At 55.3% G+C, this 12,139-nt stretch overlaps 1 protein-coding gene across 1 annotated transcript in view; it reads left to right on the top strand.

The window, feature by feature from the left end:
- Positions 1-12,139, top strand: part of RBPMS2 (RNA binding protein with multiple splicing 2) — a 31,646-nt gene that overhangs the window by 3,984 nt on the left and 15,523 nt on the right. The window contains exons 2-6 of the mRNA XM_009893145.1: positions 8,414-8,491; positions 9,166-9,204; positions 9,786-9,848; positions 11,183-11,333; positions 12,004-12,125. Coding sequence (XP_009891447.1) covers positions 8,414-8,491; positions 9,166-9,204; positions 9,786-9,848; positions 11,183-11,333; positions 12,004-12,125 — 453 coding nt within the window. The remainder of the gene's footprint in view (positions 1-8,413; positions 8,492-9,165; positions 9,205-9,785; positions 9,849-11,182; positions 11,334-12,003; positions 12,126-12,139) is intronic.

The raw sequence follows: 12,139 nt of genomic DNA, 5'->3' as shown, positions 1-12,139 counted from the left end.
TGAACCTGGGTCACACTGAGGTGCGTCAGGGTAGCTGTGATCCTGAGCCAGCCCCACATGTCTGGTGAGGAGGGACCCTGGGGTGGACAGTGGCACTGGTGCTGAGGGGAAGTGTGCCAGTGACTCTGCCCTTGGTGTGGCAGAAGTGGATGCTGCAGGCTTGGAAAGGACACTTTGACCACTATACTGCAGGGTCATGGTGTGGTTGGGAGGCTGCCTGTCCCAGGACCTGCTGTAACCCCTTGGTTCAGCCCCACCAGAGAGGGGTGTTGTGTGTTGATGCGTTGGATGATGACTGGATGGCAGGCAGGTGTGGAGCTGGAGGCTTACATGAGGTCTGGGCTCTGCTTGGTGTGCCTGGGCTGGTGGGGCTTTCCTTGGCCCCAGGGCTCTCCATTCGCTTTTGCTTGGAGATGGGAACAGGGGTGGTGCTGAGGCTTGCTCTGTCCATCTGTCTAATGAAGATAATCTCTGACACCTGGCCTGGTGAACAGGGACAAGATGTTGACCTCTGTGCGCCCTATGGGAAGGAATAATCTCAAGCCCAATGGGCCAAATGTTGCCCCGGTGGTAGGGCAGGATGGTAGAACATAGATATGAGATCCTGCCTACAGCCTTGCCTTGATGTGCCCAGTGGTTGCTGGAGTGGCTTTCTCTAGATGACAGTCACATGGGACTGCATGTGCTGGCCTTGCACAACCTTGCTGGATCTCCTTGATCACTGAGCCCAGGCTTACCTGGCTGCCGACTGTGGTTGCTGGAAACCCAAGGACTCAGTAGGGCGGTCTTACCCATGTGGAGGATCTCCAGCCCTGCTCCGTAGCCAGCCCAGAAGAGGCTATGGAAATGTTGTGCCTTCTACTTTGGGATGGTGCATTCCCTCCTGCACTGCCAAGGATGTGGTGATGGGTTCTTGCATAAGTGTGGGGTTGGGTCTTGTTACGTGGCTGTGTGTCAGAAGCTGTTGGCCTGGGGATGTGTGTCCCTCCCATCTGCTTTCAAGGGTAGGAGGCCAGCCTGAAAGGGTGACTCCCCTGGGTCACCTATAGCAGTGGCTGGATGTGTGGAACAAGCTATGGACTCAGAGAGAGCACCCAGCTCCTCTGCAAGGTACTAGAGGAGGGAAGGAAGCTTTACCTCCTGGGGTCTCCTTGGCCACAGTGGGATGCCAATGGGGAGCTGGCTGGGACGTGACCTGTTTCTAGCAGCGGCCTTAATGCTCGGATTGTGTGCCGAATCCATTCTTGCTACGCGCTCTGCCCTGCTCCTCAGGCTCTCCTGGGCTGATGGACTTACTCCACCTTGGCCTCTACCTTGTACAGGCTGGGCGCCTTCTTGGGGGTCTTGGGGGGAGAGTGCCCTGTGGTGCAGAGGGAGATCAGGACACAATGCTGGTTAGGGTTGACTCTTCTGATCCATTTTTGGGTAGCACAGCCCCTCCCTGCTGCCTAGTGGCCCTGTTTTGCCAAAAGCTGGACTGACGCAGTGGTGGTTCAGTCCTGTGGTGTCCCTAAAGGTCTCCCTGTGATTGGGGTGACACTCTGACCACTGTGAACAGCAGAGAGCTGCTGCAAACTTTCAGCTTGCCATCACTTGGTTGTTGTGGAAGACTTGCTTGATGTTGGGCTTGCCACTGCTTGGGTTTTGTGGAAGACTTGCTTGGCATTGGGCTGTGGAGATGCCAGGCATGTACCATGGGGCTGTGGCATGCCCAGCAGTGTGCTGCCCCAAATCAGGTTGACTTGAGGAGAGATTCATGGACTTCTGTGGATGTGTCCTGGCTCCGTGGGCAGAGGAGGCATAGGACTGAGAAGTGCCCAGGAATTGTCTTGTGGGGCAAAGCAAAGACCGGTATACTTGCTTAAGGACCTGAGGTAAAAACACACCTCATGAGCACCCTGCATCCAAACCAGTGTCTTCTGCTTAGGGCAGAGACTGGCAGAAATGTGTCTCACCTCCATGTCTCCTGCCAGGAGAACAAATGCCTGGGTGCAGGTAGGAGGAACTGCCCTACATCAGGTTTCCCTGGTGTAAGCTGTCCGGGTGGGTAAGGTCGATGGTTCCAGCTGATGGTGAGAGGTGTCTGTAGGTCCCTGAACATCAGAGGGTGGCAGATGTGCTGCTGGGTCCCTGGAGCCAGGGGCTTAGCACAGCAGGCTGGGTAGTAGAAGCATGGATGTGAGCATCCTTCAGCATGTTGGCTGTGATACTTGTGCGTGTCTCCTCTAGCTTAGGAGACCTCTCAGCAAGGTGGAAGGCTGCGACGGCATCCTGAGGACACTTAACCACCTTCTCTTTGAGCTGGGGATCTGTCCAGTTGGGACAGTAATCTCTTGGGAGTTGCAGGGCTGATCTTCCCAGGTGTTTCAACAGCTTTGAACCCCTGCTGTGGTCCATGGGTGCCATCCTTTCCATGAGATCCTGTGGAGACGCCCCGGAGGGACTGGGACTCCATAGTGGGGAGTGGGGGGGGGCATCTCCATGGCACAGCCGCACCGGCAGTGCTTCCTCCGCTGGGGCCACGGGCTATTCTTGGGTGCTGCCCCGTTGTGCCTGGACTTATCGGCGCCCATGTGCTTCCTGCTGCCTCGGGCAGGGGCTGGTGCCTCTCCCTCCAATGCCTTCCTGCCCTGACCGCAGGGGCGGTTGAAGCCCGTTGATGTCCCCCTGCCTGACACGGGGAGGAGAGGGAGAAGATCGGTGCTGACCCAGCTGTAAGCAGTGCCACGCATGAAACACCCCAGCTTTTGGGATGAAATGCTTGGATCTTGCTTGTGGTCAGCCTGCCTTCCTCCCCACCGGGTGAGCAGGATGTTGGTCCTTGGGTGCCTTTTGTGCAAGAGGCTGATTTGGGAGGGAAATGCCCCACTTCAAGTGCTGGGGGAGGTCCGAGACCCTCTTTTCCCCTCTGGGGATGGGTGAACATCTTTCTGGTGTGGGGGAGGATGGCCTGTGGCTGCTCAGGGCTTCCTGGCCGGAACATCTCCTGGTCTGATCCTGCACTGGGGCTCGGTCCTACCCTGCCTGCCGGCCCCTGAGGATGTTGGAGGGGAAACTGAGGCACGGAATGGTGAAGGAGTCTGTTGGCAAGCCCTTCCCCTTGAGAGACACGCTCCATGGTGCTGAGGTTGCCCTGCTCTCCTGCTGAGCTGTCCCTTGCACAGCCCAGCCCTCTCTCTCCTCTGGTTTTCCCCTCCCATGTGTTTCCTGCGAGTTTGATGTGCTTGAGGAGCAAAACCGCCCGGGCCTGGGTCCACCCGGTGAGGTGACAGGAACCCTGTAGCCCCACGTCCCGCATGGGGCAGTGTGACGAGGGTCCTGTCCTGTTTCTCGGCCCTGCGGTGGCACTCCCCAGCGCGTCCTTCCCGGCAGCCCCGTCCTGCAGGCCGGCCTCCCCGCCTCCTGCTGCTGTGCCTTATAAGTCCCGGCTCTCGGGGCAGCCGGCGGCCTCGCTGCATTCCGGTGGCCTCATGTCAAGTGGCCCTGGCTGCATGGTGGTGGCCAGGGCTGGGGCTCTGTATTTCCCCCCCGCTGCTACAACTCTGCTGGTGCGGGTGCCTGAGAGGCGCCCCATTGGGATGCTCTCCCATGGGAAGAGGTGTAGCCCATGTGCCTGAGCTGCTGGGACCTCAAGGGTGGCTGCCTGGAGCGGGGGACTGCCTTTGGGGTGCCGCGGCAGAGCGTGTCCCTGTCCCCAGCAGGATGGTGCAGGGCTCCCTTCAGCTGGTGGCACAGGGAGAAGGCTCGGTGGACTTATCGGTACGAACAAGCAGGAGATGGCCTGTCTCCAGGAAAAAGTGGCATGTAGCTGGTGGTGGGGACACCTCCTGGAGAGGGGGGATGTCCAGTGATGTGGTGTAGGTGAGGCGCTCAAGGATGTTCCTGCTGTAGCTGTCTTCAGGTATCTCCTAACCACTGGTGGTAAAGGCTTGTGTGCTCCAGGTGCTGGGAGTGTGGCCCCAGGACCTGGCTGATCTATGGGGGGCTGGAGTGGCCACAGCTGTGTGAAAGCAGGGGGTGGGTAATGCAGCTCTTCTGGGAGGATTTGGAGCGGTCTCTTGACAAAAGCCCTGCACTGGAGACCTACCAGAGCAGCCTTGTTGGAGGTGGGTACTTATGTCAGAAGAAATGTTGGATGCAAAGGCACAACTTGACCCTTGCTGGGCTGCAGGGCAGTGTCTGGCTCCACTTAGGACTCCTTTTCAAGAGCTCTTACTGAAAAGCTAACGTGGCCAGGAGATGTGGATGGTGTAAGACCCGTCTATGCCGACCTCCTGGCAGTGCTGGAGCTGTGGTAGGAAGAGGCAGGTGATGCTGCTTGGTGTCTTTAAAGCCTTGGTGCTAAGTACCCGGTGGTGCTTGCAGTAGGTGTGTCTCTTCTGGGAGACGCGGCAGTGTAAGAACTGCTTTAGAGCCTCCCAGGACTTGAGCACTAAATGGGTTTGTCCTTGTCCCTCCCTCCCTCCTGCGTGGGAAGCTATGCTGGGATCCTCCCTCCCTAAGAGATGGCCTAGATGGTCTTGTCCCTCCTGGCACAAAGCCTGTTTTCCATGGCTCTCCGCCATCTCTGCCGGGTGTTTGGACTAGGGACATCCCCAGAGGGGGCAGAGATGGGGAAGGGAAAGCGTTTTCTGCAAGGCCTCCAGCAGCGTGACCTCGCCGGGCTGTCCGAGGCAAGAGCTGCTCCCTGCCCAACTGCCCCGCTTCCCTCCCTGCCTGCGCATCTTGTTAAGATCAGTCCGTCCTGGGTGAGATGGGGTTGCTCTCACCTGGTATCTCATCTCCATGGCTGGTAGCAGAGTCTCAGAGCGAACACAAGAACAAGGTATTCCTGGAGATCTGCTGCTGCTCTGTCTGCTCCAGGCTCCTGCTGAGCATGCAGTGCGGCCCAGGCAGTTCCTGATCTAGCCCTGGATGGAGATACATATATATATAAAATATATATATATATTTTTTTTGTCCTGTGGCTTTTCCAGCTGCTCTGTGGGGGAGGCTGAGTATCTTCATGGAGCTGGTGTTTGGTGGCAGGGAGTTGAAGCAGGGCAAATATATTTAAGCAGAAGCCTACACTGCCTTGGCAAGTCGAGTGGAAGGGCTGGAAGCCTGGATTCATCAGCCCTGGGTGGTCCTAGTGGCCTCTCAAAGCCTGCAGGACTTAGGCTGCAAAGGGGTGACTGGAGAGTCCCAGTTTGCATAATCCACTGGAAGATGCTTGTCCAGACCCTGTTGCCCTCATCTATAGTTCCCTCTTTTTGGGAGTAGGGGGAGGAGGAGGCTGGACCAGGGCTGCCCACAGTGCACAAGATGCTCAGACTGACGAGTTGCCTCCTGCTTTTCTCCCGTGGGATAACCCAGATTCCCTTTGCTTTCTGATTTGCTGCTGATCCCACGTTTACACCTGGTCTCGGAAGCGGTCTCCCTCTGTCCCTCAACTGTGTCGCTCAGGTCTCTCACCAGCCTCACCCTCCCTTCCCTGAACAACTTGGTTTCACTTTGCCCGTGCCCTTTTCTACGTCATTTATGGATGTGCTGAACTGCAGAGATCTCGGAGAACCAACCACTCGGTCTCATCGCTTCTAACAAGCTCTTCTGAGCAGGGACCTTCTGTAGTCAGTCTTGAGACCCTTGGAGAAACCTTGTTTGAAGATGTTTGCTGGTGGCATTTGGGATCGCCCTAGTGATGCTGGCCCTTGGCGGGTGCTGTGGGTGAGCTGGGGGTCCCCTTTCCAGTGCTGTGTATGGGGACAGACTGGACCTGGAGGCTGAGGGAAGATTTTTTTGGCCTGTGAGAGAATGTCTCTTGCTCCCATCCTTGGCAGCAACTTATGGAGCTGACATTAGGAGCTTATTACCTCCGACAAAGAGCTTTCGTAGGTGCCTGTGTTGCTCTGTTCAGGCTGTCAAAGGGCTCTGAGTAGCTGACTTCCCCTTCCCTGAGCATCCCTGCATCTTCCATTCCGTCACGCCTGTCGCAAGGACTTACTGAGCAACACATCACGGGACCATTTAGAGACCCAACAGGGATGCAGATTTCTATCTGCTTGGAAGAAACATCCATTCTGGGGTCTGAGCACACTTAGATCCTGAAATATTGAAAAGGGATGGTGCTTTCACATGGCTGAGGCACATGTGTGCCACCACAGTCTGCACAGTCCTCCCCTGCAAGAGATGGCTGTGCATCTTCTGGGAATGCATGGCAGGCACTCCATGTAGCTCTGTGCTGCAGCGCAAGCACCAAAGTCTTCAAGGCAGCCGGCAAGCTGAGAGATGGTGCCATTGCCCGCTCTGTCTGGGCATGAGGTGGCTCTGGAGTGATGCACTGAAACATCAGATAGGGGCTGGGCTGGGTGGGGAGGCTGTAGGACTGAGCCTGGGCATGGAAAGTGTTTCTGGAGTGCTCCATGTAGCATGCAGCTTCCCTAGACAGGGCAAAGCAAAAGCTGGGGAGATGTGGTGGGGCCATCCATACTTGAGGGATCAGGGGAGGGGATGGGTGAGATGCCAGTGTTGGAAGGAAGGATGCTCAGTGGTTGTATTCTGCGGCAGTCTTGAGAGATGCCAGGCTGGAGGACGGCTCTGTGCACTAATGGGGGGGTGGTAGCAGTATGCTGGGGTGTTCACCGGGTGGTGGCAGCCCTTAGTCTCAACATGCATGGAGCACAAGAGGGGCAGAGCACCAAGACTTTCACGATTGCTGTCCATCCTGGATGGGTTAAGCTGCTGCTATGAAGGGTATTTCTCTGCCCTGTCTTGGGCTCAGGAGCTCAAGGAGGTGTGTGTCTTCTCCTGTAAACAGGAGAAGCTTCCCTGCTTGGAGAACTCTGAATCTGGCTGCCCCCAAAGAGTTGCAGGGTGTGGAGGCTCTGCTTCATGCTCCTGTGCCTTCACGTGGCCGTTCTCTCCAGCCCAGGAGCAGGGCAAGTGTGTGCCACTCTCTTTGGTGGCAAAAGAGGCTTAAGGAGGTGTCAGACAGAACCCACCTAGTGTGGGGCAGGGGAAATGGCTGAGCAGAAACCAAAATGTGGGAGCAGAGTGCTTCTGCCCTGCAAATGTAATGGGGTCACCCCTGACTGGAAGCAGGCCAGGAGGTGGGCTCTTGGCTTAGGGCTCCCCGTCCTGCTGCATGTTTTGCAGCTCAGAAGCGTCTGGCGCCGTTTGGTGCTATTCTGAGCATTTGGGCATCAGTGCCATCCCATGACCTTCTCATGGCTTGTTTGGGACTGGCTCGCTGGGTGGCATCCCCGTGCAATGAAAAGTGAGGAACGCAGAGCTCCATCTCATTCCCCATTGTCTTCTGTCTTCCCTCAACTATCCGTCAGTGCTGGCCCAGCTGTGCTTGTGGTCTCCTGGTCCTTGTTAATGATTAGTGTCTTGGTGACCTCTGTTGTGCACAACTTCCCTTTCCAGCTCTGTGCTGATTTACAAGAAGGCTTGGCATCTTCATCGTGCTGCTTCCTATGGAAACGGGCTGCTGGCTGACGTGAGGGAGAAGGTGGCCACAATGGTCTGACTGTTGAGCAGAGTTGTCCCAGGCCATGAGCCTTCAGCACTGTTTCTTCTTCCTGGCTATTTGCGTGAACTATTCTAGATAATTTCAGCAGATTATCTATTGAAGTCATCCTCTGGTACTCTGTTTGCTTATACGTGATGAGTGAGTTTAGACTTGGTATGTGACTTCTGCGGCTTGGAAAGAGCAGCAGCCTACGTGGACTTGGTGCAGCACAGCTGGCTTTTGGCTGGGCACAGGAGAACAAGCACTGTAAGAGCTGGTTTGGGGGCAGCTTCTGAAGGGTCTGGTGTGTGGTGGTGAAGGAGCTGGGACGGACCCAAAAATCCTCCTGCAAAAGCCCCAGAACATCATTGGGAGAAGTCAAAAGCTGAGAGTATAGCAGTGAGGTATTTTTGAAAGTTGAGGGCTGTCTTTGAGTCAGGGGCTGAAGTAAAGAGCCAGGACAGGCTAAGGAAAAGAGATCTGGTGTGTGAGCTCTGGAAATAGCTAGAGAGACAGCTGGGGTTTGTGCTGGTCTCTTCTGGACCTTTGATATGTATCAAACTGTGTTAGTGCTTTTGGCAGTGTGTGGTCTATGGTGTATGGTCTTCTAGCAGTCTTCTCAAGTTTTAGTCACCAAAGTCAGACTGTGGGGCTGGTGTCCATGCCATAATCCACTCAGACTATTCTGCTCGAGACTGGATTTTTGTAAATGTCTAAATCCTTTGTGGCAGGGAGGAAAGGACCGGGTGTATTTTACCCTGGACCGTGCTCCTCTAATGTAGGGAAGGGTTAGTGCCTGCAAGGCCACCTTTGGTGCGAGGTGTTCTGCTCTCATTGCTCCTAGCTTCTGACCTGTGCTCTGTACTCCTGCTTTGGTACTAAGCATCTCCTTTCAGTAGACCTTGATGACCTCTCTCCTAGGTACGGACGCTGTTTGTCAGTGGCCTTCCTGTGGATATCAAGCCCAGAGAGCTCTACCTACTCTTCCGACCATTCAAGGTAAGAAGGTCTTCAGACTTGGTCTTTGGTGGGGAAGATGCTGTCTTGTAGCCACCCTTGCAGCAAAGATCTAGCTCAGAAGGAAGCAAGGATGAAGTGGGAAGGCAGGCATTCTGTAAAAGCTTGAGGAACCTGGTATGAAACCAGAATGGTATCCCATGGCTTGTGCTCAGATAGGTAACCCCTGGGGCCTGTTGAAATCATGCTGTCTCGAAGCTTGGATGAAGGCTGCTAGGTCAGCCCTGCAGCCCAGCTGGACCAGCCCTTCCTCAAGGATGTGTCCTGATCCCCTAACTGTCCATCCTTTACTAGATCACCACATGGGCTCTCCTTGGGCAAACGAGGGAACCCCACTTCCCCCTCTTCCAGCATGGGGTGCTCTAGGCTCTCCAGGCACTAGCCAGGCAGGGTGCTCATCTCAGTAGCTTGATGAAGAGCTAAAAAATGGGATTTCTTCCCAAAGGGCTAGCTGAGATACCTGTTCTGCCCTTAGACTAATCTCAGTCTTCTCTTTTGGTGGGAAAGAAGAGATATGTCAATGTACTGACTGCTGCAAACCCCGCCTTGTGAAGGGTTTGGTGCTGCAGTAACTTCTGGAGCTGTCACGCCATGTCTTGGTTGTAGCTCAGCTCCTTTGGGAACCTGATGTTGACTTGCTTTCTTCCCTTCTCCAGGGTTATGAAGGGTCGCTGATCAAGCTAACTTCCAAGCAGGTACCTCCTTCTTCCAGTGCTTGCGTATTTTTGGCTTTTGCTAGAAAACCAGACCTGCCGGGAGGGAAGAGGAGGGGAGGGGGGACAGACAGCATTTCACTGCGTAAAGCATCATCTATTCAGCACCATGTATATAGCTGGGTTCTGCTCACACCCATCACCATGGTGGTCTCAAGCTCTAGGCATGTGCCAAATGGCTCCGTATCTTCTACTGCTGCCCACACCATGTCGGCTGGGGGAGAGCCGGTGCTTCAGCCTCAAACCCTGTGCTGCTAGAAACCTTCCCCAGACCCAGTCTAATCAAGGCAGTGGTTCCCCTTGTGAGCAAGGGGTACCCTTGCTGGGGGCTACCAGGGTGACCCGTGACCCCACGTGTAGGAATACCAAAGCTTTTTGGTTTGGTGGGAGCAGATGTGGAGCAGGAATCTTGAGATGATGACTTCAAGCTCTGCTTAAAGGCCCTCTGCAGCTTTAGATGGTCTCTTCTGCTTGCTGTCAGCTGTCTGGGGCAGAGAGGGTGGCAGGGCAGTCCGAGGAGCTGGGAGAGGCTTCCAAACTGAAATCAGCATTATTTATTTTAGCCAGTTGGTTTTGTGACCTTCGACAGCCGGGCTGGTGCTGAAGCAGCGAAGAACGCCTTGAACGTGAGTACCCGATGGGCCAGGAGGTTCCAGGGAAGGCTGGGGGCCATGAGGGTGTGGAGAAAGATCAGCTACTTCTTTTCTGGAGCTGGCATGCACAGGATCCAGACTGTGACTCCTGCTTCTTATCCATTAAGTGCTCCCCCTGTAGGAGTAAGAGTTGGGGACTAAGAGGACTCCCTTGTTCATTACCCATGTGTGTCGAGGTGTGGCCAGAACTACCTTCAAGGAGCTTTTCCTCCTGCTGTCTGGGCTGAGTGCCGAGGTGGGGGCTCATCCTAGCCTGACCGCTTGACTCGACCTTGGCTTGGAGTACCTGGAGCAGGCGTGTTTTCTCTGGGGAGCCAACCCGTAGGAAATAGATGAGAAGAGAGGTATTGGGGGCATGAGTGGTTCCCAGGTGTATACAGACATGGGGCGATACCCAGTTGATGCCCTGTAATGCTTTAATGAAGCATGTGGAGCTCAACTTGTATTTAGCATTAGCTTTTTGAGGCTCGAGGTCAAGCTCCACCAGGGTTTGTGGGTGGCGAAGCAGGCTCATTGCAAACCTGGTCTATTGTGTGGCTGCAGGTGTTGCTTGGTGCTAGTGACTTTGTTAAAGCCTTACTTTACTAAATGCCCCGATGAAAAGTGTGCGGCAGTTCAGCAGAGCAGGTCCTTGTCCTGGGAGGTAGGAGGTAGAAGGTACTTCCTTCAGAAAGGAAGGGAACCAGCCTTCCCACAGTGCTGTTTCCATGGAAGGATATGAGGCAGGGCAGAAGCTGTCTGGTACAGGCTCTTGAGCATATTCATGGCACTTCCAACCTGCTGCAGCTCTAGAAAAAGGCATGAGAATGGTCAACATGGCAGGCGCAGCCCAAAACTATCTCCATCCCATGTGGTCCTGCAAAAGTTAGTGGGATCTAGGCAGCAAGACATGCTGATCTGGTTCTGCCCTGCTGCAGACACTTGGGCACTGGTGCAAGTACTATTTTCCCTGCCCAGGCTGGCAGCACAGGTAGGAGCTCCAGTAGAGACGGGATTATCCCAGCTCCAGCAGACAACTTTTTCCTGACCGGTGTTGGTAGCCATCACTGCCATGCTGGTTGGTGAACTGCACATAAGGAGCCAAGCTGCGTCCCTCGCGTTGTAAGCAGTGGTCCAAGGCCAGCTAAACATAGGAATACATGGAAGCTTGAGTGTTGCAGTGAAGTGACAAAAAAACCCCTGGGCTATGTGACTGCAGCGTGATGGCCTTGGTTCCCTGGTTGGGCTTTGCTCCAGGAATAGCCACAGCCTGTGCTTAGACTGGAAACCTCACCTCTGAGAGATTCCTGTGCTTTCTTCTGTGACAGGGCATCCGCTTTGACCCAGAGAACCCCCAGACCTTGCGGTTAGAGTTTGCTAAAGCCAACACAAAGATGGCCAAGAGCAAGCTGATGGCCACGCCAAACCCCACCAATATTCACCCTGCCTTGGGCGCACACTTCATTGCACGGGACCCCTGTGAGTATGCTGGGGAGGGACTTTGAGGTCATGGCTGGCCCAACCTGGGAGATGCCCAACCCTGGGAAGGCTGCCGGGGTGGAAAGGAAACCATACCCACATATGCCCTGGCTGAAATCTGCCTGGTGCGGGAAGGCCAGCATGTTAGGGTCGCAGGAGAAAAACACATGTCTGGTAAGACTTCTGGCTGACGCTAGAAGTGTTGGGAGAGCACAGTTGGTTTTGGTCACTTGAGTGATACCATAACTCCTTTAAACCACCTGTAGGTATGAAGCAGAAAGGACAAGTCCTGTGCCATGCACCCTCAGCATAGCCTGGTGGGGCGAGCAGCCCTGCTGAGGCTTCTCGGGCAGCCTGTGACGTGGTGCTGAGAGCCCCGTCTTCTGTCCTGCCATCCCGTGGCACCAGCCCTGTGCCATGTGTGTGAACCAGCCTGCCCAAAGCCCCCGTGGGGCGATGAAAAGTGATGGAGCACGTTCCTGGCCTCTCCTGGCAATGCCTGGGAGGCCAGAGGAGCCGCTGGTAGCAGAGATGTTGCAGTGGTGCTATATTTAAACCTTGCTGGCAGTGCGGAGCCTTAGTTTGGGGTGGGAAATCCAGAGCCTGTCCCTGAAGCAGGCTGTTGGGGCCAGCTACTGAGATGCTTGTCACCTTGTCTCCTCCTGCCTAGATGACCTGACTGGAGCAGCTCTTATTCCAGCGTCGCCAGAAGCATGGGCTCCCTACCCACTCTACACCACGGAGCTCACCCCTGCCATCCCCCATGCCGCCTTCACCTCCCCGGCGGCCGCTGCTGGGCCGCTGCT

The sequence above is a fragment of the Charadrius vociferus genome, unplaced genomic scaffold (genome assembly GCF_000708025.1).
Source record: "Charadrius vociferus isolate BGI_N301 unplaced genomic scaffold, ASM70802v2 scaffold399, whole genome shotgun sequence".
In the NCBI taxonomy this organism is placed as follows: domain Eukaryota; kingdom Metazoa; phylum Chordata; class Aves; order Charadriiformes; family Charadriidae; genus Charadrius; species Charadrius vociferus.
The sequence above is the reverse complement of the archived record's forward strand: the minus strand, read 5'-3'. Positions and strand labels throughout refer to the sequence as shown.